This window comes from Crassostrea angulata, chromosome 8 (genome assembly GCF_025612915.1).
Source record: "Crassostrea angulata isolate pt1a10 chromosome 8, ASM2561291v2, whole genome shotgun sequence".
NCBI classification, from domain to species: Eukaryota; Metazoa; Mollusca; class Bivalvia; order Ostreida; family Ostreidae; genus Magallana; species Magallana angulata.
The window spans coordinates 2,533,428-2,560,453 of NC_069118.1; the positions used below are offsets into that span (position 1 = coordinate 2,533,428).

Sequence of the window (27,026 nt, forward strand, 5' to 3'; positions counted from 1 at the left end):
CCATCTATTTTCATTTCAAGTTCTCCTCGATGGGTTTGAGTTGTAAGTGGAGAACATCATTAAATAGACATTAAATTTGGGAAGCAAGGTATCGTTTACATTTTATGACAACCTATTTGAATAAAAATCATCGCTTTCTGCGGCCCCTGGATGGACGAAGTGCCTTCGTTAACGTTATCGCTCGAGAGATTGGCTGTTATGTAGAATTAACACACCATCGTGATAATCCCATTGCGATGTCATAAATTAACGAAAAAGAAAAAAAAATTAAAAATCATCGAACCCTAAAATTTAAGCCCCCCTCTCAGTTTTTAGCTAAAACAACTAACACTGGTTATTCTAATATTCTTGTACAAAGTACATTTTGTTTTAATGATCATCAGTCGGTAGAGTTTATCTAAAAGTTAAAGCCTTTGATGTTGTCCAGTGAAACAATGATTTCTTAGAAACACTTGTGTTGTTTTGTTTTGCCCCTATCAATGCATGTATATGTGTGTATATCTAGTTTATACTGCCCTATATAACTCAAACTTCTTATCCTTCCGACTCTTGTGATCTCTCAGTTTAAAAAAAAAAACAATCAATAAAGGGACGATTGTGAAAATTCAGAAAAAAACACAATTTCATCCATCCGGTATCTTTTTAGCTGAAATGTACATAACACCCATTCATGTACAGGATATTCTTAAATCACTTTACTTTCTCTCTTTCTCCTTCTTTCTCTCTCTTCTTTTTCGCAGAAACCACTGAATAGCAATGCAGAAACAGCTATTATATCGAGATACTTTTATGAAATTCAAAATGAAACACGTTTTTAATCTTTGATGTTCAAAATATGAATATGAAACAGGCGGTACAAATTTGAGAATCAACCGAGACTCGAACCCAGGGCCTCTGACATTTCAAAATTTGAGCTGTTTCACTTAAACTGAATTGTAAAATATGTGCAGATATATGTATTTAAGTACTTCTACCATGAACAATTTGTTAACTGCTTGCCATGCCTTATGAAATGCAGATGTAACGCTGGTCTGTTGCATGGTACTTATTGTTTACTTTTTATGATTACTAAAAATCTATTTTTAATACAATACTGAGTGGAACTGGACGTTGTAAAGTTTATTTAGAGCGAAGAGAACGTAAATTAAGGCGGCTGGATGGTCCACAAGTTACCCAACAGGCCTCTCTTGTTCAGAACTGATCTTTGAAGCTATATATAAACTTTTTTTTGGCAAATAAAAAATCCAAATATTTTAGCTTTAAAATCTGAAAATGTTCTTACATCTTTATAAATATAGCTCTTCTTTTTAAGGAGATCAATATAGACCAAAAATAGCCACGATCATTTATCCCTCTTAAATTCAGCTTCTTTAAATTGTCTTCAGAAACGGTCACAGTTACTTATATACATAAATACAAGATGTTATTTTATTGACCAATCATGGGCCTGAAAGGTATTTAACACACATAAATATACAATGTAGACATTATTTCATTTGCAGTATGAGTTGTTTTATTTTTATATACGGTTATATAGAGAACTTTGTATTAAGTGTCAATGATCATAGACAATACCAGGGTCAATAGTCCAAAGGAATGTCAATGCTCATAAGACAATGCGGATATGTTATTCGATAACATTTTCACGCAAGTACATGTATTCATACATTAAAATTGCTTTTTTATTTATGTATTTCTTATATGTTTTCGTGGTTCTTCAAGAGTTGGAAGCATTTTTTACGTGCTATCAATTGAATGTTATAGCATAAAGTTAATTTTTTTAAATCTGTAAATGAATATAAATTTTATTGTTTTCACGGATTGTTGAAAACAATCCAAATATCGCGTTCTGTTTCTAACGGAATAGAAATGACCATAATTGTGCACCATCAGCAAAGATCATTAGTATTATAGATACTTCAAAGAGAAGCAGCGCTGAGATCAAAGACTCGTCGGGCTCGGGATTCATTAGAAAAAAAGACGCGGAGTAAAGTTCACCATCTAATTGTTCAACTCCATTAAAAGGTTCTGGCATGAAATTAGAATATGGGTTCCCTCTTGGGACATAGATAAAATCAAGGAAATAAAATTTCAATTCTTTCAATTCACTTTTTGTTTTATCCATAAACGACTCCAGAACTAATCTGAATTATTGATACACGAATCTATAGATAAGTGATCATTTAGCTACTGGATGTCTTGACGAGGATTTTAAACCACTTTTTCCCCCGATTTCAAATTAGTAAGAAAGCTTAGGATCGCTGTAATAAAAGTGCAAGAAAATATCGAACATAAAACACGAAAAATGATGGAGAAACATTTTTGATATATTTTAAAATACCATACAAACGCTACAAAATCTCTCTCTCTCTCTCTCTCTCTCTCTCTCTCTCTCTCTCTCTCTCTCTCTCTCTCTCTCTGGTCATTAAATCGCCATTAAGACTGCGCCTAATAATTAACCGGCGTTTTTATTGATTAACATTTTTCCATTGCAGAATTTCCTCCCATTTTCGACTCATATTATATACAATTTCTAAAAATCGATTAATAATTATTTTTGTATGCGCCATCTTTAACTTTTCCAATTGACTGTCTTGGATTTATTATGTACCTTGTGTTGGGTACAGAATACAAAGGGCGAGGTTCGGTGTAACACTGTACATTCTCACCTTCCCATTGATCCCCAGCATCATCTGACACCCTCATTCATAGCTTCAATGACTTCAGCGTTTGTGATTGGGGAAACATATTGCTGGGTGCTATTTGTTTGTGTTTATAGCCTTGAAATGAATAAAACTCTAAACTGTATAACCGTTTTCCTTATCAACAGCTTGCGACTTCAAACACATACAATTAAATTTTTATATCAAAAACTTGAAAACTTGTCATATCACACAGAAAAAGTCATCTTGCTTTTTGGTCCCTTACAAAAACATCAATAAATATCATTCTAGAATCTATATGGTTTTTCAATATGATGTTAACTGTTAATTACTAATATAAGAGACTCTCTTGATTCGTTTTGTATCCAGTAATGCACACTCGGGACCCCTCGAGGTTTTCTCAAGAAGTTCATGAGAGATCCCATTTCTCTCACATAGCGTCATCACATCACTATAAGATGTCTGTATGTCTCTGAGAGCTCTCATGCACTAGACATATTTAATTCATTTGCAGTAAATTGCTTCTGTCAAAACATTCAAAAGCGCGAGATGTCAATTGCTTAATCATATTCCGTGCGGGGCAGTCGTTACTCTAAAGCGAGGCTCTTTAAAAGCACAAATTACTTACGATAGAAAGAGCGACAGGAGAGAGATCTGGATTTGCAACTTACTCTTTTTCTGCTCGACATTGACAGTCTACATCTTAATAAAAGCGATTTTCGCAGCAATTTCTGAAACTGAATTAGCAGAGACATAGCAACTATGGCTTTTAGCAGAGTATGTAGCAATGGGTTTTGGCATCGTTTGCAGCAATGGGTTTTGCGAAGATTGCAGCTAAGAAGCTAAGACACAATGGCATATGAAATTAAAAACCTGTTCAATTTTTATAACATTAAAGAAATAATTATGCATAAATACGTTGAAACGGTTCATCGATATGTTATCAAATGCTATGCTATTCAGGCAAAGGATGAAAACGAAACATATTCGTGTCAATTCCAAACCTACGATAAGATTTTAAGTATCATCTAGGAGATATCCCATCACAAGGCTAGCAGTTTATCTGACTCCAAATCGTTTGTTTGAAATGTAAATTCTATCAGAAAGCCTTTGATGATATACATAAATCTAAGCTTTATTTGTAATGGACGCGTGCTATGGGTGTCGAGATGTTTGTCATACCAAAAACAACGGAGTTTTGCACCTGTTACTTTCTCCCTATAATCATATCTTATAGACTTCAGCAACGAGAGAAAGATACCTCTGCAGATAAATTGATTTAGATGTGCGGAAGTGAAAATCAAGATCCAGTAAAAGTTTAGGAAGATTCTTCGCATGTCTTATTTCGATAACTACCATTTAACAGGTAAATATGACCGTCCCTGGGACGCGTTTCACCCTGAGCGCGGTACGGAAGGGGGTACTGTAAAAGCCGAGAAAGTTCAAGATGTATATTATTCCAGTGATAAGCTGCTATGACATTCAAATAGACGATGGTATCGAGTGGTAATTTTTATAAACTTGCGTCGCTGCGTGGCGATGAGATCGTTTTTAGTTATTTTGGCCATCATAAAATTCCAAATTAGCATCAGGAACAATTACCGTGGTCCGTCCATTTGCTGGCAGCAGACTTCCAGACGCTGAACAGCCGCCAATGGATTGCAATAAAGCTTTATGTCTTTTTATAGTTCTATAATTTTACGCCAAATCTCATAGAGCTCTTGTTTTCTTTAATGCAACAGAATCCAAAGAAGATACGATAATTGTTCCCGTTTTCTTATCACGTATAATTCATATATTGATAAAAATAATGTCTGCGCTTGTACAAACAAATTGTTTATCTACCATGCATACATGTATACATTGTGAACACATAATCCTTTGACATTCAAGAGAACAAGTTTGATGAAGTCATTGCTTCCTTTTTTTCTTTTCTTTTTTGCTGAAAATAAAAATTTTTGAGATACCGTTTTAAAATATAATTTAATCTTTATAATTTGTCTGTATAAAATAAATCAAAATTAATATTTGTCAGGGGCTTGCTTTCTAAGAGGCTTTAAATTAGTTTTGGTAGTGGGGCTATGTTTGGTTTTTCGGGGTTTCTATGAAGTTGAGTAGGTTGTCCATGTTTATCAAAGCTATGTGTTTCCCGGAATTCTTTTGTGTGTTTTGTCGTATTATATATTGTTCGTTGTTTGGAAGTTTGATACTTCTTTGTGTGAAGTGAGTTGGACTTTGTTTTGCGGGATTAAAAGGTGTAGAATTGTTTTAACTTTTAGCTATGTAAAGACTGCAAACTTTTGAGGATTAAACCAAAGACAACTTAGCAGCTGAGGTTAAAACATCAAAGATAGATTTTAATGTTGATTGTGACGTCACATTGATCATGGCAGGTGCTTGTACATAAAAGTCTGAGCTCACTCAGTTTTCTGTGGGGAATTTTTTTTTTTGATAAATCAAAAGAAGATTAAAAATTACATGTATATTGCAACCTTAGTTGGATGTCCATTTAAAAACTCATATCACATCCTCAGAAAAATTAGTTAAAGGAATTCGTAAAATTTTTGCTTTAATAATGTTATGAGTACCAAGGTTTTTATCTTCTAAATGTTTCTGTTGTTAAAAAAAATGTATTCAATAGTCATTGAATTTCTAAACTATAAGTTTTGTTTATTATTTCTTTTCTCTTTTTTTTTTTAGTATTCCTTCCTTTTTGTTTCGATCGTTTAAAAACCATAAACATGTAGGAATGGGGGGTTTTTCTGAGTCGTGTATGCTTTAGTGAATAATACAAAAACTCAATTAATCAATAATTAGATGAAAAAAATTAACAATAATCAATTAAACCAAGCTATTTAACATAACTATAGTCACAATATATTTGCTCTTTTGCAGAAAAGGGAAGAAATTATTTTGTTATTGATATACTAGTATTTATTTTACATATATTTTATAATCATTTAATCAAAAAAAATGTTCATAAAAGGATACTCATTTTCTGTAATTAGTCAAATAAAATTACTTTTTCTTTTTTCTTTTAAATAAGCTAATATTTTTTTCCAAATGATGAAAACCGAATCAACATAAAAATACATTTATTAAATACTCGATCTCAGATTATAAGTACTGATGAAAGAATTAAAATGTGACATTGTCAACATGAACACCACGGGAAAATTAGTGAAATATAATAACCACTTTATTATTCTCACATTCTGAATTATTACTCGGTAATATACACGTAATGTTAACACCACAGAATTTAAGTTACACATAAAGATAAGAAATAAAGTTCCCATATGTTTCTAATAGCATCCCTTGATGAATAACAGAATATTTTGTGGAATTCCAAATTGCTTCATAGAATAATGATTATGAATCTGATCACTGTGCACTTAAGTTTGATAACTTTTTTTTCGTAGTGTCGCTTTCTAATTTATCTAGTTTATATCTCAATATTTTCCTTTAAAATAATTTGTCTTCGACAAAGCACATTTGCACTGATCATTTATATAAAGCGATATATTTGGTCAGAGCAATAACCATTCTTCTTGTTGCTAACAATTAAATATTATCAGTTACTCGTAAAATTCATTTGAACTCAATTTTCGAACATTAACACTGTATCCTTCCTTTTCCCTCTTCGTAAAAATAATATAAGACAGTTTTATTTGGATTTCAACATTTTATTGAATTCTTGAGTTTTTGTATTTATATGTATACAACGTCGTATTACACAGCATATCCATCCTATGTCAAAAAATTCATACAAGTTAGATGAACCTCAACACATATTTTTGTAATGTGGAATGTGTTTTGAATTGCGCGCCTCTGTGACGCAAGCAATCATGGCGCGCGCAACTCACATTCGACCGAACAATATTTTCTACATATATTTTGGATTTCATGTAGATCCGTTTGACTGCATCGCAGCAACATACAGCAGGAAGAGATTAAGATAATTACATTACAATATGCCTAGATACTTGTTTCAATAGCACTCGGCAAGTACTGCAACAGTTAACCTCTTAATTACATTATGTACATCTCCTATTGTTCTATTCTAGCACTCGGGATTTAAATAACTCACACAATTTTGATTTTGTTTTCAAACACCCATTCCTGTACAATGAAGACTAGAAACGCAACATTTCTTTGTGTCATGGATAAAAGATTAAGCATGTTATAAAACTCCTCCAGGATGGAAGAACAAATAAATTAAGTATTTACACAAAATAAAATTTCATCTTATCTAAGATCAGAACATAACACTAAATATTGAATTCAAATAAAAATAATCATATTGAGCAAACAACAAGAAAAAACCATGCTGCGTTTCAAAAAAAAAAATATCAAGAGATTCATAGTCAAAATTCTTAAGATGGACACCAATGTATTAATAAAAAAAAGTCACTAAATCATAAAAAGCACACCTTTGGCTAATTAGCATCCCCATGTTAATTAGTCTTGATAATTCTTCTATAAAAGTCCGAATATATCTAGTCCTAAGGGGACACCCATTGTTAGTAAAGCACCGACTTAGGTTACAACGACGACAGAAAAACGGCCATTTTCTCACCAACTTTGACAATAGGCTGCTTCGGTTTTTTATCTCTCAAAAGTTCATAAGCACACATACATAACTGTCGGAGCGACAGAGTACGCTCCGCGAGTCTGGCCCCTGCGTTCAAACTCGACCTGCAGGTGGGTAGATTTACCCAAAGCAGTTCCTCCAAGTCACCGCTTTCTGTCATGTTGCTTCTTGGCTTTCGGTTTTATTTCACACCGATAGTTATCGATGAATAGGCTTGTGAAACTTGAAACTTCAAATGTCCCACTCCAGCGTCGCGGTTGTCCGTGACTTATAAATATATCCCTATTAGGGATAGAGTTTTTCGTGACAAACGAGTTTCTTTCTGCAAATGGGACGATCACACGCATCCGTATTACCTTTGCTGTCTGTTTCTTTATTCATGAACGATTATTGCGCATGCGTAGTTCTGGTTCACTTTTCCGTGTTTCGAACCAATTCATGAAATATAGCATCGGGAAGCTTCGGCTGCTCGTCTCTAAGGCGCACTGAACCTCTCAGTCTATATTTAGCACACAAAATGCCAAATAGGCAACAAAATTGTCAACATTTTATCCCTTTTCACACGCCACATCATAGAGTTATAAGTCCTCATTTTTCACAGATTCGCTTCGTATAATCTGTTGACTACTCGTAAAATATGGTCAAAATAAAAAGGTTCTTAGGCCATGGCTCCGATCATATTTGAACCGGAAGAGAGATTGAGACCGGAAGGGAATCCTCCTGCCGTTGTTGTTGAGAGGTTAAGACCGGAAGGGAGTCCAGAGTTGTAGTTACTGGATATACTGGAGAACGATGAGGGCATGGATGACGGGAAGTTGTTGTAGGCGCTGGAGAATCCGGAATGACCCAGTCCGGTGGAGCCCTGCATGTGTGATGATCCGTGGGTAAAGTAGCTTCCGCCAATGGACGATCCCCCTCCCATGTATGTTGGCATTGGTGCATGCATAGCGTTCAGGTTTGGTGGGAATCCTCCAAAAGGCTTGTCCAAGCTTGGCTTTAATAGGTCGGACATAACCATTCCTTTCTTGTTTTTCTTGCTTTTAGTGGACATTTTCCTGTTCCGGGTCTGAATTCCATCTTTCTTCATTGTAAGCGGGCGGTTAACCTATAAAGATAAAGAGGTAGAAAAAACATTATTACGTGTGGGTCTTTAACACGAGTTAAAAATTGCAACAACAATTAACGCTTTGTGGCATGGTTTGTGTTCTTTGCCAGAGCCAATTGTGAGATCGACTGTGTGTATGAATTATTGGTCTGACATTTTGACAGTTTCTTTTACAATCTTTGGTACGAGACATGGCTTACACTCCTGAGTAACAAACAGAAAACGACATCGAAAACAATCCCAGAAACATTGCGCGATTCTACAACAACTACATTTAAACCACAGGCATTGTTTTCTACAGAAATGGCATCTGAATGAATATCCTCGTGTAAATGATACCTAATCGAAGTGAACTAATTCACACTATATTGACAACTCCTGGACATGGATCAATTTCAATCCCGAGCAAATGTGGAAGTACAGATTTTCACAATTGACTGCCTCCGCCCTAACCTCTTATTTAATATTCCCATCATTACGTATCTGCCGTTTTACAGACAACTTAACTGTGTACTAGAGTTTGTAATCGTAGGGGACAAAATCCTCATTAGAATATCGGTGTCATCCAGAGGTGCCACAATTTCTCGTCTGCAGCCTCTGGTTGACGACTTGGGGATCACGGTCCTGCAACTTTCAGATACGTATTCTATTGACGGGGTGTAATAGTCTCTGTCAGGCGCATTTGTCGGAGGGACATCAACCATTGTCCATAGTTATTAGCCCTACCAAGTCACTAATCGCCGCGTAAACCCCGGTGCACTCACGCGGAAGGATATTTCTATAGGAGTTACGCGGTTGGCTGTTTCGGGGCTTGTTGTTGAGGCTGGTGAGAGCACGGGCTCCCATGTTTCCTTCAGTTAAGGGGCTGCTACTCGATAATTAGCTTTGTCGCTCATCACCTATATTTAGCCGTCATAATCACGCGCGGCCTCCCTGAATTAAGCCGGGTCTGCCGCCATTGGCCTTTGTCAGGACACTAGGTCCATGCTGAGAAAATTGTACCGGTAACAAAAGTGTTTATGACAAAATGAACAGCCTCTGTGGAGGTAGCGAGTTAGTTCTAGCCTAAAAAGAGCAATCGAAAGCCAGCAATTTCTTTTAAAAATGAATATTTGCTATAGTTCCTTGCATTGATGATCTTTTATATTATAGATAAATCGGGGATGTATCAGTGATGAGAGATTAATGTCAGCTAAGCCATTAAGACGAGCCTCTTAATTACGATAAAGTGATATACTTCGCTGAAATCAGAAAGGCCCCGCAGACGTCTACTAGAGTCAAAATGTCACATACCCCAAGATATGTATTAGTTCCACGGGATCAACGAAGGGCCAAGGGAATGCTTAAACTATATGTATAATTGAAATGGAAAACATCAAATACAACAAAAAGTCCAGGACTGAAATAAGCCGATCAGTGCCCTGACCGAGGGCTAAAACAATGCCATTAGATGAGCCTGCTAAAATGATTATGAATAGGTTTTCAATCATAGAAAATTACTTAATCTGTAACGACAAGCAATGAACAAATTTCTCAATTGGTTTCCTAAGGCTAAAAAGGAGATTCCCATGATTTAATGCAGTCCCTGATAGAAGTGGCTGTATCGATGCATGCAGGGAAGGCAGGATAAAGTTGAACAAAATCAGCAGAAATATTTGTCAAATTTCAAATTGGTTGTGACAATTTGAAAACAGAGTCTGAGATTTTCTTTGTCCCGTTGCGCCACGTGATATTCCAAAAAGAGGCGCTTCTGATTCAGCGCCAACTGCCACAAAAATCAAAGCGTGTAATTCTGTGTCAAATCGTTTGTCGCCATTTCTTGTCTAATCTAAGAACCACGGCCGGTGGGCTAACTTTATCTCCGGATCCATCTAACTTTTAAATTTCTTTAACCGTAAAAAGCCATGATTTGTTGTTTGTGGAGTTTTCACTTGATGATAAGAAAATCTTGTTGTTAAAACTTATCGACAAAATCAAAATTGTACTTTTATGAACATTGCGTCACGTTCAACAAGCCCTGTCTACCTAAAACCACTGGAGTATGGCTTTTAATTTGAAACTGTTTAAAATAGTAAGAAAAATAAAAGGAACCTTGAACAGGTGCACAGCGACCGATAATCAATCCGATTTTATGCCGATCAGCCAAAAGAACACTCGTTAGATATGCTTTAATTTTACGGTATTGTGGGTTTATAGAAGAAAAACTAATTTCTGTTTTAAAGTGTACGACGAGGTCAGCAATAGAAAAAACTACTCATCAAAATTAATAAACGTTTTAGCAATGAAATTGGAAAAAAAAACTGAATAGAAATTGATGTTGTGTCCATAAAAACCTAAATAATTTATTTTAGATTCTACAAAAATTATAATGAAAACGCTTGTAGACGCACAATATCAAGGAAATTCCGTGATCTCGTTGTGGTTTTCATGCTTCTAATCAAAGGGCGTGTATCACCGCTCTCAACAAGAAAAGAAGAAGAGAGCATCCGAGTGACAAGCACTCTTCAGTGTGCAGAGTTACAAAAATGACAAAGACGATTAGGAACTCGAGAAGTTGGAAGGAGTTGGGGGAGAGGTAATTCAATCAGGCATGGAAAGATGGCGGCTGTCTCCAAAAAGTCTACTACTCTGTTCGAGTGACTCCCGTGGAAGTCTTTTGATCTATTTTTGTCTTTCTAAAGGTATATTTCCTTACACGCGGTGTGAATGATGAAATTGAAAAGTCCCCCAGCCGAGCTAGGTGGTTATTTCGTAGTATATGATGCTATTACAAGGGTCGAAACGTGTAATTAAATGTTTTTGTCGGTAGGACCTCAGTTTCAATCATAATTCTAATGAATTAACTGGATATGACAACCCCCGGTTGTCGCTGAAATAACTAGAAGGAAAGGTATACCCTTAGTCTGCGGAATCCGTTAAGGCTTCTGTGAAACTTAATAAATCGCCCAGAAAACTTTCTTGTTTTGTGCCAAAAACAAATAACCAATATTAGGTTACACTAGCGACCCCGAAATGCATTCCAAACGATCGGTTAAAATACCCGCCCAATTAAACCAGGACAGAAACACAGAACAGGCTGTGCAAGTGTTGTCAGGTTTCTGCAAGTGGGCTAAAGTTTGGTACAGATGATTCAGGGCTAAAACAATATGTGGGAAACAGTAAGAAACAAGACCGGAATCAGACAGAGAAAGAAACCCCGACTGGGAATGACGTCTCACTTCCTGTGGTCAGGAATGGCCACTTGTGGTGAGAGGAGTCGTCGAGGGCCCCACGAGAGCGGGAGAGATTGACACCACTTCTATCCTGACCAATTTAGCATTATAGTGCAAAATAAAAACCAAAAATGAAGAAACCAATATAAACCCGAATTACAATCTCCAATACCTTATTGATTTGTTTAATTATTTACACGTACATCATCATCATTGGGCCATGGCGGTAGATACTCGTAATTTGGGTTTGTCTGGTAATGAGTATAAAACAGAAGAGAACAGAAATAGACAGACTTAAGTCGTAGTCGAGTCGTAGGAAATCCTGCTCAAACACTACTCTAGGAAGAAATAAAGGTATATACAACTGACTGATTTCTTTAAACAGGGGTGATGTAAATAGCGTTCGATGTTAATTTGCTGGTCCGTGTGTGTTTAAGGTAAATCTGTTTCTTCGTGATTTGTGAAAGTTAATCAATAGAGGTTCTACCGGCGCAGGATGCGGCCGCCCCAATACCGCTTTAATAAACTGCAGTTTATGGAATCAATTATGGGATATAGTTACGTTGTGTTGCTCACAATTAAGACAGCATAATGCTGATTTACATTTTTTACAGGAAAAAAAATAAACGCAGTGTATTGTACTCGGTCAAAACGTGCATGTTTTCTTCTGTCCTTCAAGGATAAGTGCTTATGCTACAAATTCGATTCATATACAAAAATTGATAGCTAGTGTACCAGTTATGACTCCTTACTTTTTTTTCTTTTAAAGATTCAATGCACAGCCTGTATAATTGATGTTTTGTTAAAACCAGTATCATTAAAGTTATGAAACAGTTAAATATCCCAAGATTTGGCCGGGGCTACCATCACGACACAGCGCTGAAATACGCAGAGAGGGGACCTAAACGTCGATCTATTTTGTCTCCGTTATTAGTTGACAAGAAAATTGGCTAGAAGACCTCTAGGCGAAAAGAGAAGCCTTTTTGTTCATATTTTAATGTTTGGCCCACATAAAAGAATTTATAAATTTTTTACTGAACACGTAAACGAAGCTACTCCCCTACGTTACACCAATTTAATCGAACCAACAGACGACAAATGGACTTAACGTCTGCGGGGAAAACTTGGTACTTGGTACCACGGGGACTGAAGAAAGTGTTCTCCACGCCTCGCTGAATTTCATTTGTATTTACTTTCATCTTAATGATATTGAAAAATACTACTTCTAGATAGTGCATTAGGGGCCAAAAAGTGAGGGGATCGTGAAATTAATTCAATATAAATTTATTGTCGACTTCCTTTGCATTCGCGTCAAAAATCAATAAAAAGAATTTTTATTGCCCTCTCGGGGTTGAACTTAATTTCATTAATTTGTTTAAAAATTGATATATTCCATATGCTGACATGTCGGATGTGTACAGATTAAGTTTTGATAATGTTTTCAGAATACCCGAGGCGGTCCAGATTTGTACAACACGTGCTCAACAGGTTCGGGTATGTTTCATGTCAAAAATGTATTAAAACATCAAAAATGTGTCTGCCTTTTCACAACCCTACCCCAGGTCCCGAAAATTTACGACACCCCTTTACGACTGCCGTAAATGAAACTAGATTTTGTTTACATCATTTCGAGAGATACGAATCGCATCCCAAAGGCACTCATATCCACGGGGCCCTCACACGTGAACATTCCAATTGTCTTTTAAAGTTTTCTAAATTCTTGTAAGACATTTAAACAAATGTTTTCACAAGTTTCTGTTTTATTTGTGTTTTTGGACGTCATTGTTTTTCACTTTCCTAGACATTCCTTATAGATAATAAAGGAAAAGGTATTTCTTTGAAGTCAACAAAATTAAAATAGTTACCGAAGTGTTAGCCATTCTCATTGGATGAAACACTGATAAGTTTCAATTTCTTTTAAAATTATAATTTTTTCCTAGTAGAAATTATAAAGAAGACTTACGTTATGGAGTTTGTAGTAGAGTCCGCAAGCGTTGCAGACGGGGTCTCCGTTGCCGTTGCGTCGCCACAATGTTGTGGTGTTTGTCCCACAGTTTGCGCAACTTGTCCCTGCTCTTCTGGCAGCAGACTGTAGAAATAAAACAAAGCAATAGTTAGAATGACATTTCTGGCAGCAAACTGTAAAAAATAAAAATAAAGCAATTGTTTAAATGATAAAACAATTTTAAATTCATTCAATCATAAACGTTTTTATTTCCTTGATAATTCCAAAAACAAAACAAAACCAACAATCTATTGATTTATACAAGAAAAATAAAAGGTGTAAATATTTTATATTAATTATCATTGTACATTTGGTGGTTTCATTAATAATTCAAATAGCAAAGAAAGAGACTGAAGTGAAATTAAAATTTCAAAAAGTTTGATTTACTGAGTTGGGTATTAGGATTGACTTAGACATGGACAAGAAAGTAAACGTTTCTACCCACGAGTTTGGGAGATGTTATCATGCTTTCGCTCGTATCAGTTTGCTTTTACTGAGAGCTTGGCGTGGCGATTATCTATCATCAGTTTATTATTACTGATTAACAATAAAAACAATTTATCTCCCATGTTTACATACAACGATGATTCATGAAAATCGTCAGCATCGATTTATTCACCAGAAAATAACGAGCTGGAAGAATCGAGTTACTGACTGTCGGGAACATCACAGAGACGTAATGGAGATCACCTTCTAACACAAAATGTCTTCCTTCAAGCACATTTTGGTTTTGAAAATTGTCTCAAATTAATAATATTTAATTCTTAATTATTTTTCCCGTGGGTCTTTTTCACCATACCACACAAAAAAGAAACCATTGTGTACAATTTTAAAGCGAAATATAAGGTGCTGTTAGTCTATAGTTCAGATGTGGAACTTTTGGTGCCTGATTGGGTTCTAAATACTAGCGTGTCGAAACTTGATGCGATACCTAGCGGGGTAGGGCCGATAATAGAAAGGCTAGAGTAACAAGCAACTCTTTGTTTCAAATAGCGAGGCTTTCGTAAGTTTCAAAGGAGCAAACACTATTCATTTCATTCTAATAACAAATTCCCACAGCGATGGGGAATATGTTCAGTGTTGGGTGGGTGACCCTTGCATGTTCATTGTTTACATGATTTTTAAAAAGAAATTTACCTCGAATTTAAATCTAATTTTTAAATGATCGGGTATAAATTAAGTAATGAAGCATTAGACACATCGTCCGTAAAATATTCGAAAAACAGCCACCGTATAATGGATTATATAAATTACATTAACTATTTGTTATGATGATACCGCCTTTTGCAATAATGCGAACACTTGTTCGAGTTTAGCTTGGAATATTATTTACGGCTTTAATAATTGAACTTGAAAATGTAGGCTCCTGTTTCGGATATAACAGGATCGCTTTTCCCTGACATGTGGTATTTACAATGTAAGCAGCGGATAAAACCTTTGAAATTTCAAAGGAATTTTCTAAAATCACGAAGACATATAATTTAGTTTTTATTAATAAAAAAAAAAAATTCGCTGTTTATATGTGAAGAACCTCACAAGAAGTCCGTAAGCTTGTGACGATTCTCTCCAATCTCTATCTCTAACCAATATGGTCTATCTGATTTTCCTTACTGGTGATAGAATTCTATAAATTGTCGACAAGCTTGGTATCAGTCCGGAGTCCCTTCAACAAGAATCTCCCATGCCAGATCCGAGGGAAAGATTCCTGGCACCGATAACAATAGCTTTTGTTTCAAGTCTTAATCTACTGTGTATTTCAAAATCGCCAAAGTGGTCCATGCTAGTTTAATTACAGTTAAACGGATGAACAACTGTTTTGTTTTGGTCTCCCATTAGGGAGCAAAATGCGATAAATAATATCTATTTTATCTAGATTCATCAATTAACCGGTCACATTCATTGGACATTGAATGCTGGAGTTTGCCGTCCGATACCTTTTTTACCAGAAATCTGATTAGCAATATTCGATGACACAATCAAATGATCCGCGCCGATTTCCCGATAATGTGACGTCACGGCACGTGAAAAGTATTGTTTCGAAATGTGTATGTAATTCGGCAGCTAAATGATAGTCCACGAACCACAGAACTCGCTATCTGAAGTTTTTCATCGAAATCGGAATTTAACTGAGATAAAGCGATAATTCAGTAGTACACGAAAAAGCAGCCCTTATCTGATCTGTTCCTTTGTTCTGAAGTAAATCAGTGGTCTAACAAGAAGCTATTGAAATGTTTATCGGGCCATCATATACCTTTGTCAGAATTAAATACAGTTATAAATGTGTATAAAATAGCTGCAGTGTCTCTCTTCTGTCAAGTGGCATCCACTAAAATAGGGCTAAGATTCCAACCTATTGTTCTAAGGGGGTTTTGTGTGTAATTAGTCAGACCCTTCCAATAAGCCTCTTTAGAGGGCGATTGAGAAGACAGAAGACAATAATATTCGTTTGAACTCTCTCGTGACTCCGGAACATTTACGAATTTTTTCAAAATCATCCTCCATTGTTTTAAATCGGACTTTGTCTCTCCGAGGATCTACGCAGTCAAAACGAATCGAACATGTTATCGATGGGTTTTGTAGATATTTTCAACATACTGTAGAAATTGGCCGTGGAATCGTTTTTAACATCTTCTATCGCCCTGTGAATTTCATTTATCATCGAGAGCTATCTTCTAGCGCGCTCTAAACTGTCAACGACATTTTTATCAAATAAAAACTTTTATCTGAAATTATGCTGTGTATTCCACTATCAAAATTTATGATTTATCAATTTATATTTCTAGTAAAATTCTGATCTGAATTATTTTAAAATTTATGTACGTAATTTATTAGAATGATTTCAATATTTCTAATACTTTAAATCTTGCTTTTAAAAATACCAGAATTTCTAATTTTTTAAAACTAGAATTCGTGGCGAGTTTGTTTATCATTCATGGATTTCAGAATTGTTGTTAATATAAATGAAAATAAATATAATTCTTATAGCGCTGTTCCACGGAATGACTCCGCATAAGAACATTGTACATCATCTCTCTTTATTCGTTCCATTTCTTTTCACAAATATAAAAGATTTTGGATTTCCTGTTTTCTTTCCCACTCTTGCATTAACAAAATTTTAATTAAATGCAATAAAATCATATTAATATGTCCAGATTTTGTGCTATTAAGGTCCAAGTGTAAACTAAACAGAAGCAATATGTATTTAGTCAAGTCGGCAGGTGCGCGTTGTATTTTTATTATTCTCATGTCAGGGCGCTGCTATTTACCCAATATTTATTTAATAGTTCTAGTTTTTTGCATCGTGCTGGATACAACTTGAGAAGCTCCATCATATGAATTATAATGCATCTGTGTAAAAAGTGTTAATGTTGGCTATGATAAATCATATTGGCGCGTAAGATTAATTTTCCTGACGTTTCAAGGTGCTACCGACCCTTAAAAATGGTACTTGCTCCACAAGAAAAATTATTCTTTATGAGTATTATTTCTTCGCCCCCAGATGATGAAATATGTGCCACGGCAAAGGAAGAGCTGCATTCCAGGCTTTGACAACCTGCTAGAAATCTCTACCCAAACACTGACTATTCCCGCTGGGAGAGAAATTGTTTCAAAATGTCCAGAAACAGTCGGCGTTGAAAATTTTATCTCCAAGAATTCTTAATTATTTTTTTCTTCCTTATTTTATATTCTTTATGCTTGGTGGATAGCGAACACATATTTTTATGAAATTTATTTTTTAAATAAAATTTAGAGACATAAAGTACAGTCTTTCACTCAGGCGTGGTGAAGAGAAAACGGCTTTTGGCGATATTTTGCAAAAACACCATTAATAAAGTTTTTCTTATTGAAATTTTTACCTAAATATATAGCTCCACTTTTTCGCGTACAATAAGGCTAGGTGATATTCAAACCCTAATACGAATATTGCCACAAACCCGGGGTATAAATCAACTCGCCCGACAGCTTTTAAATGCCTTTTTTATTTGTCAAATTCTTGCTCCTCGGCAAAATTACAGTCAATTAATATCATTAAAAATTCTCAACCATGACAGTTGCTCTATTTTGAAATGGTTTTGACTTTTTTTGAATGAATCATATCAATATTTTCTTTTTAAACAGAGGAACATTTAGACGTGCATTATGAGTTTTTGGCCTCTACAAATCGGCTTGCTCGATTCTCTCCGTTATTTACATGAAAGCAATAGCGGAATAAATCAGAGGGAATAATTCTGATTAAAGAAGAAGCAACATCAGCTGCGTTTAAGCGTTTGCCTGGAACTATCACCAGAGATTATCGCTAGAGGCGGTTTCTAATGCTTTATATATATTCTGCGTATGAATATGGGGGATTTTCACTATCGTTTCTATCTGCGATCAGGCCGCGATAAGTCCGCCCTCTGAAGCAACGATTAAAAGGTTATATCAAAAGCCTCAACAGAATATCCCTATCAATACCACTCAATGCGCATCCGATAAACATAAATTATCCTTTAGCAAAAGTTTACACTGTGGGCTTTTTCTGTTTCTTGCACGATAACCTTTTCGGTGGGAGAAATAGGCAGGGGGGTTAGGAGATGATATAATTGTACTCACCAGTCGCCGCTTGGGTTTGATGAGGGGTCGATTCTGTCCGTTCATTTTGTGGTACAGACCGCAGGCATTGCACAAATAGTGGCCGGTCCCATCCCTCCTCCACAGAGGGGTGGAGGTAGCCCCACAGTTGACGCACTCCCGGCCCTCTGTCAAATAAAAACAGGTGCGTGAGTAACAGGAAGACCGCACTCACACTCAGACCAACACACTGACAACCAACTCAATTAGAATAAATAAAAATACACCGGGCTATATTTATCCCGCATGGTCATGGAGTTGACTATTAGTACACAAGAAAAAAAAGTATAAATATGCTAAGTGGCGAATTAATGTATTAATTTGATTACTATATAAGTAGCTCCAGCCCTCAATTACACTTCTCGACGAAAGCTTTTCTGGCGGTGGCAACGGAAGAAAGGTATTCTTTCGGAGGGTTAGACAAAAATTTTCGTTAGAATATCAGACGAATGTCGCCAAGCATACTTGACTTGTAACCTATTATTATTATTTTTTGAAACAAGCTGAGTATCGTTAACAGTTTTATAATCCATATTTCTTTTTACACAGCATTCGGGGAGTAAATAGCTGTATATACGTACTTATTTTTATTTCGTTAACTTTTTCTTTGAGTGAACTCTCTGGGGCCCTCCCCCCATTTGTTCGGCAGGGTGCGGCGACACGATTCGCCCCACCCAGGGGCTGACTTAACCCCGAGCCTTACAAAATATGATTACATTTTAGACTTAATCCGTAAAAACAATGTGTAGGGTAATCCCCAAATCGTCCCTAATTATGGAGTTTTTTATTTACCTATCGGAATAAATAAGATTAGCTTTAGGACGGGGGTGTGTTGTGTAATCGCCATTCAGCTCACCCTCGTTATAATGGGCAGCAAATCCCTGACGCGACCTATCTTTTTAGTGGAGCTTACATACCAGCTGGAATTTTTCTGTAGCCCTACCTGGGAGTAAATCACTACCTCACTGAGTTAATTGATGTTTCCAAAAATCATTGGGTTGGATTAGTAGATGTAAAAATAAAAACAAATCGAATGACTGTGTTTATTTTATTTTTTTTGGTTGTAATTGGCGTACATTCCATTTTTTCCCTTTCTCTCCCTCTCTCTTTCTCTGTCTCCATTGATTGAAGTTTGAAGTAGTGTTCTAACCTTGAGTATTTTGGCGCACACTGCCGGGGAAAACCATGGAAATCAGCTCACTAGTTCGCCCTCCCAGTCCTAAAAATTTCAGATTTCCAAATTTAGATTCAGTTTTTTTTTTCTGAGTCCACTACCCCTCTCACCGCCGCTCCCGATAATAAAAAAACCAGTGATACTTGATCAGTAAAACTACAGCATCAACAATCAGTGCTATGTTTCTCTACACCCGTATCCCCTACCAAAAAACCTCTGAATTTTTAAAAGTCTTGTTGTGAGCTCTGTTACAACATACGCACATCAGTTTGTGATTCTGACCAGGGTTAGTTAGACCTATCGTTTATACAGTCAGTCTTTTCTCCCTGTGTTTTGAATGCGAACACTTTATTCAAATTTATTGAGCAAAGGGACTCAAATTACGCTCATACATTATGCTTTACAATGGCCTGTTCCTCGCGGACTTCAAGCTTATTAGAATAAAAATCTATAAATTTTTCTACGGATTTTTTCATTTCAAAAAGCGTCATATTTCAAAAAAAAATAAAAGTGAACAAGTCTCCAATCCATTATTAACAAGAATGTTAAAACCAATTCTCTCTCCCCCTTTCTCTCTCTCTCCTTCTCTTTCTATCTCTCTCAAACCACTGGGAAACCACTTGATCTGCAACGCTGTTCCTCCTTAATTTTATTTTCACGATTTGTTAATCGTTTTATTTATCCAACTGGATGAGGGAGAAATCTGAGAAAACAAATTGTTTTCACACGGCTATTATATAAAGATAGAAAAAATCGAAAAGCTTGAAAAAAGTCTAGTAAGAATTGTAAAAAAAAAATATTTATTTATTTGATGAGCTATTTCTGTGTTTAATTTTGGTAATATTACAGCTAACTTAAACCACCTAGATCTGCATTTTATTTCAGACAATAAAAAGCTTTCATTCGGATTTATGGAAATGTCGTAGTCCATGCACTCCAAACAATTAAGAGCGTGAGTGAGGGGGGAACAGCCAGCCAGCAAACCGCGAACCCCTCTCTTCTGTGCCCGTTTCCCGACCTGTTTCCGCTATTTGCGGATATAGTAAGTGGGTCAGTCAAAATTTAAACATTTATTTGAAATTTCTACTCATTTGAGGAAGCTTAAAAAGGTTTTTATTTTCTTGAGTATTATTTAGACAGGGAACAATTTTCTCATGTCTTTTTCCCCTCTCTTTTCTTTGTTTTTTCCACTGTTCTTCAGTTTATTTTGCAATTTGATATTTTCTGTTCCTATTCACAATTTTTATAACCAGTAAACAATATGGTATATCATAAAGCGATAATTTTAATAGTTACAATTGTTTTATTAAAGTGATCTTTAAGAGAGAAAATTATCATTAAACTGCAAGCATTACGGGCACTTGACAATGCCGGAAAAAGGTTCAACCATAGATGAGGATGATAAGGAGCCTATGACGCGAGGCGGCCCATAATGCTTAAGTCTCGGGCACCAATAGAAACCATCTACAGAAACGTATCAACTACTGAATAAGAGCATCTTAAGTCACAAAGCCCCAGTCCCCTTTCCTAGCGATTTACAGAGTTACGATAGCATTGGAATTTGATGTGGCTGAAATACAATAGAATTTTGGGGCAAGGTCTGGATAACTTCAAGGTTACGGTCGAAGCATTCGACATTTTCGGAAAATTTTTAGGTTTCGTGGAACACAACAAAGTTAATTGATATATTTCCTGTTGTTTAAATACATCTTGCATTTCGAGTATTAAAAGAGCTGGACAACTTGTAAACAGTTAGCCTTGTATTTTTCCGTTCATTGTACTTAAAATGTTTACTTTTCACAATATGTTCATCCGGGGCCCTTTCCTGACGTCATTGTAATTCGGCATTCTTAAGTACTGCATTAATTTCCACGAGGATATAATAGACCCTTAAAATCTCTTTTTATTTTCTCCGAGTTAATTTTTGTAAGTATTAGTGCACACACTGCAGATCACACTCAATTAATAAATAAACAAACTTTTAATTACCTGCACTTGAGCGGGCCTTTGTCCTGGGTCGTGACAGGGCTGACGTCGCCTTGAATACGCTGGCTGCCGGGTGGAAACTATGGTAGTCCGACGTATACGACGGATACGTGGGAATGGGGTGGGCAGTTGAATGGGAGCTGGAGATGAAGGAAGAGATGCCGTTTTCCTGGGAGTCCGAGGGTTTGGGGGGCTTGCTGTCTGGGGTGTATTCTGTGGAAGATGTTGTCTCAGGGGTGGATCCGTCTTTCGGGGGAGTGGGAGGGAAGTTAAAGGAGCTGGAGGTAGGGGGGTGCACGGAGAGGGGAGCTGTGGGACTCTGGTGCTTGGTGTTGTATGGGCTCATACTGGGCCACCCGGAATGGGCGTGAATGGGCTTCTCTGCTGCGACGAACGGGTGAAGGGCCGCTGGGAAATACGGCCTGCAGTTGCTGCCAGGAACTGTAAAATCGAGAGAGAAAAAACATTATAGGAAAAATCAAAACTGAATCGTTTTTCAGAATATCAATTTCGCCAGTTTTCCCCCATTTAATGTATATGATTATTAATTCCCCCCCCCATGTATATGAACCACTACGACTTGCAGAAAATTTCCGTTAGTTGGTAATTAATTGTTCTGGTCGTGTTCTACCGTCCTGCCGAGAGAGAGCGGAGCAAGCGCCCGACGTGGAAAATTAACTACAATCAATAACTATTGTGTTTAGGGTAGCTTTCAAAGCAACTCCGTGATAATTAATACAACCCTATTTTGGATTATAGATTTCTATAGTTTTTCTATAGGTTTAACAAACTTTTATTATTTAACAGAAGGATGTCAATCTACATTACGGGCTAAATCTGCATTAAAATCACAAGAAAACGAGGTGATGAATGCGAAAAGAAAAAATTTGTTTTTTGAATTTAGATTCCAGATAAATTGAGATCTAGATATCCCACGCTCCCGGCGCTGTATCAGGGGTTTCTACAGAGCCGTGTACAGTTCACTGGAACCTAATTTGAGAATGTAGTAGAAAAGCACTTTTAGATTTGGTTTCCTTGTAAAAATTCCATGTTGTAAATTAGAACAAATTGTCTTCCGATTAAATTAACAAGCGCGTAATTATTTACAGAAGCGCTCTGGTCCGGGAAAATGTAATTTTATACCAAGTCTTGTAAAGAGGGATTGGGGAGAGGGCTGGAGGGGTGCGACTAATTGACCGGTGGGGAGTCGAATGACAGGAGAGGGACAGGGATTAGACCTCATCAAGATCTCTGTGGGGAACACTTGCCTACTGCATACTCGTTTACAATCCTATAATACTGAAGCCGATCTGGTAAATGTAAAGAAGCTGACATTGAAAACATCTGGAAGTCGGGCCGCGGACCTGTTGCATTTGACGGTTTATTTTCAAATAAATATAGCGTTAATGTGGGAAATGGGCATTTAATAGTCATCATCTGAAGGAGTTGAACCTCACGTTTCTAAAACAACTGAAGTAAATATTTTGTCTAGAATTTCATTTTGTCCGGATTGATTACGGGGAGAAACAATTACTCTAGTTGACTCTTGTTCGTTTTACTACTGATGGTCTTCAAGACGCCAGTTCTAATATTCCTTGAAATGGCTCTGCATGGGAAAGCAAAACTAACGATAATAAAATTGTTCTAGAGTGTCGAAGATGCTTGAAGTTGAAGGCGTATTCAACACCAGTGTCATTCCCAATTACCACGTACCAATAAAGTAAGAGTAGTTTAACACTATGTAATACAGTTTCCTCATCTTTAAAGAGATTCAGATTCGGTTTTTTTTATCACGTAGTAATAATGCTGAACATATTTCTTCGAATAGATTAGCTTGGAATATAATGCTGGTTTTCTTATCAATGTTTGGAAAATCTAACTCTCCGATAATCAGGATAGATAGAATTATCTAGATTATCTACCGGGGTTTTTATTTTCTCACGTTGAGAGGAGCAAGGCTTGAGATGTTTTTCAAACCTCTGAATTTTTGCCAACTCAAAACAATTCGGCTATGTTCGGATTTTTAAATTTAAAAAAAAAAAAAGAAAACTGAAGTTTTAAAACTCAGAATTTCCTAATTAGAAATTGAATGAATAGACGTGGGAATTTGATATCTGTGTAAAATAACAGTTTTCACTTTGCGGTGGTTATATATACATATATATGCCAATTTATCAGAATAATAACACATTAGACAGGATAGAGGAGGATATTATAGATTTAAATTTCATATTACAGCCTCGATGGACGACTCAGCGTCGCCTGGCCATAAATTCGGGAAATACCTCCCGGCCGACAGAAAGCGCGGTGTCAGAACTCGGAAAAGTGAAAATAACGCCAAGTACTTGTGAAAATTTGAAAGCTGTGTCGATTTAATTTTAAAATTCCGAATGTCCTTAACCGGCTCCAATTCAGGCTGTTTATTGTTTTAAAAGTGATGTATAAAATAAGCTGGGGCTTCTGTATGGATAAGTATGGGACAATTTCCGACGGATAAAGTGCCCAGAGAAATAAGAAAACTGACACACTTAGGGACCGACACATGTTGTTGGGGTGAGGATCTGTATCGATGATATATAATCCACTTAATAAAGTCAAAATGAAAACCGAGTTAAATTGGAGCCACATGTTTTTCATCATCAAACATAGGGAAATCGACACGGGTGTTCATTACATGTTTGTATCCATATCGATATGGGCTAGAAATTTAATCTTATTGCCGGGATAAAAATAAGAGGCTAAATTAGTCGTCTTGGCTTACTACATTCTTAATAGTTCGGGGTATTAGCGAAAAGTGAAGACACAAAATCTATTTCATTAGACAAGAAAAATAAATGTTTGTGTATAGAGGAATTTGTTCAGGGGAGCATGGCTAATTTCCATTCACTTGGACGTCAACCAGACCAGACTTACTAACGTGAATTTAAAACTAGAGTACCCCGGCAATCCGGCCGAAATCTGGCAGAGCATAAACCTAATATTATTGTTATATATTTGTTGTGAACACTGAGCCGCCCTAAACAGCTGGCAATTAGTCTACTTGTCCTTATTCATCTTTGGATTTCAAGATATTTATTTTTCCAAATGCATTTAAACATTTTGCAAATTCCTTTTTAAATATTTTTTTAAACCATACAATTTTTTTAAAATACACTGTTTTAATAATAATGTACTAAAATGAATATCTTTTTCTTTAAATAAACAAAATAGAAATATTATATATATTTTTGAATGTAGAATTGGGGTACCTACCATGACTAGATCGGTAGTTGTGCATTGCGCGTGCTGCTTGGTTGTAATATCCATTCATCCCTGCGTTGGACTCCAGGAAATGCGGGGGGAACATGTCCCCCACGTCCTCAGAAGGTAGCATCCCCACAGACTCATAGGCGTTCCTGGGGGCCTCGGTGCGGAGCCAGGCGTGTTGCTGTTCTGTTTCCATTTTATTTTAGGTCCAGATGAAAGAAATCAAGTTTTTTATTTTCTTTTTTATTCTAAGTCCAAATTCCTTCTTTGTTAAATCCAATATAGGAGTACCAAACTATAGTTATATGGTTTTTACAGTTTGTAATAAGGCTGTAAAATATTTCACAAAATTCTGAATTTTCACACTTGTTCTTTTGTCTGAAAGAAAAAATAAAATAAAGAAAATAAATAAACAGACTAAGAACAGATTAATTCAAATGCACAAAAAATTAAGAACAATGTATTATGAATTATCATATAGAATTATAATTTAAATTTGCATCTTCAAAATTAAGAAATTTAGAATCAGATATAGAAATTGACAGTTACTGTTAAGGAGTTAAATACTGCCTTGCTTTAACAGTATCTGATTAAATATTTAACTGATGAAGATAAGACTCAATGTCCAAGAGATGAAGTCTCCTTATCTCAAACAATCCGCTTAGAGATCACGTGCTTTACAAACTTGTTTCACTAAACCCTCAAATTGAGAGTAGACCAAATTCACGGCGCTCAAGCACCCAGCACATAAAACTAAACTTACTATCCAAAAGCTTCCCAAATGCATGCTGCAGAATCGCACAGGTTTACCACACACACAAAATGTTGGAAGTATTCTAATCTTATGTTTTTATCCGACCAGTTAGAGAGAATACTTCGATATGCTGATAGGTTTGCTTGCTTGTTTCATGTATACGAATTCACTCAGTTTTTCTATTTTTTGTCGGCGCCTTATGGTTACATATTCATTGTACGCTGGCGAGACGAGCTTAGAGAGCCAATCAGATTTGTTGAGTAATTAAACCCCGCCCCCTGAAGCCATTCTATTTACAAATTATATCAATCAGTTTATCCATCCGTAACACTATGAGGGTGTGAATAACCGCGAGGGGCGTGGCTTGATATTCAGTATTCCGCCTCCAGAAACAATTCTCCAATGAGATGATTGGATATTTGCCTCAGAGAAAAATTGAGCGTGTGTGATATAATTTGAGGATAATCAAATACTTTGAGCGTAATTTTGGTAAATTTGAAACACACGTTTTAATCTTTTAAATACAAAAATACACCAATTTGTAGATGAAATTTATCTCAAGATGAACAAGATATTATTAAAGAATTAAATATTGGTTTATATTCATATGTAAAAATTTACGAACAATACCAGGACAAAACTTTAAAAATAAATATATGCATATCTGAAAATAGAGAGATTTAAAAGAACAATAAAAGTATGAAAGTCTCTCGTTTTAAATTCTATGAACTCACGAGAAAAAAAGAATTTTTGTTTTAGTTTTCTCCGGAGTTTCTCGTCATGAGATAAGTGTTATATCTTGGTTTACATGGTAAATAGGTGAAAATGGGAATCAGATAAAAGCATTCGCATACAACCAATTACCACGAGAGGTACACACCATTCCTTTATCAACCGATTCCAAAGACCAAGATCTGTGATAGAACTGTTTCTTATTTACCGGCCTTGATATGATCGGCCAACTTCATTCCGGGGAAAATGCTGATGCTTTCCGATTAACCTGTGGAACCGATCGGACGAGAAATAAGGCTGATATCGGGGGGGTTTTTGTCGATATCTATTAGAAGGGCATTAACTACAAGTAGATATTGTGAGATATTTGGAAAATATCAACTCATAATCAAGGACTCGTGCCAGCGCTTATTAGCGAGAAAAGCCGGTATTTACGAATGCAAATAAATAAAATCTCCGCGGATTGTTTCATGCGTATTAGAGGGTGTTGTTTTCTGGATATTTCTCTGGAAAGCACCTAAAAGGCCAAGGGAATACTTAAAAACGAAAATACATCAGTTCTGTGTAACATCTTGTAAATCCTAAGATATTTTTCTTAATGATATTATCATGCATTTATCGAGAAAAAAGGGATTAAACGGAAATCTAGAAAATGCACTTACTTCACAGAGTACGCACATTGTAAACATTTTCCCAATTGATAATATTTCACCAAACCCAAGTACAAAAGAAAGTATATTCAATAAAAAAAAAAACAACTTTCTACTTCCAAATAATCATCATCCCAAATTAATTACGTGTTTTAATTTGTATTTCATTTGTAACTTTTTTGCTGTCACAGTTTTTGTATTTCCTACATCAAAACACCAATATTATTAATCCAACATCATTATGAAATTCCCAGTCTGATTGTAACATCAACAGTGTTATATACGGAAAGATAA

At 36.0% G+C, this 27,026-nt stretch overlaps 1 protein-coding gene across 2 annotated transcripts; it reads right to left on the reverse strand.

The window, feature by feature from the left end:
* Positions 1-6,763: 6,763 nt before the first annotated feature.
* LOC128159327 (transcription factor GATA-3-like) lies at positions 6,764-25,531 on the reverse strand. Of its 2 annotated transcripts, XM_052822380.1 has the most exons (7): positions 25,360-25,531; positions 24,603-24,974; positions 21,354-21,791; positions 19,341-19,409; positions 18,173-18,318; positions 13,538-13,663; positions 6,764-8,362 (listed from the first exon to the last, which is right to left on the reverse strand). In XM_052822380.1, exons 2-7 carry the CDS (start codon positions 24,790-24,792, stop codon positions 7,916-7,918), a joined length of 1,416 nt encoding a protein of 471 aa, XP_052678340.1. In that variant the 5' UTR covers positions 24,793-24,974; positions 25,360-25,531; the 3' UTR covers positions 6,764-7,915. The 2 variants fall into 2 exon arrangements, with proteins under 2 accessions (XP_052678340.1, XP_052678341.1); XM_052822381.1 differs by lacking the exon at positions 19,341-19,409 and having other exon boundaries at positions 25,360-25,530.
* Positions 25,532-27,026: the final 1,495 nt, after the last annotated feature.

Excerpts from the sequence above, each read along its gene's own strand:
- LOC128159327 (XM_052822380.1), bottom strand. The coding sequence starts at position 24,792 with ATGGAAACAGAACAGCAACACGCCTGGCTCCGCACCGAGGCCCCCAGG. Across the intron at positions 18,319-19,340 it reads TGTGCGCCAAAATACTCAAG|AGGGCCGGGAGTGCGTCAAC; the intron begins GTTAGAACACTA and ends TTTATTTGACAG. Across the intron at positions 8,363-13,537 it reads TCTACTACAAACTCCATAAC|GTTAACCGCCCGCTTACAAT; the intron begins GTAAGTCTTCTT and ends TTATCTTTATAG.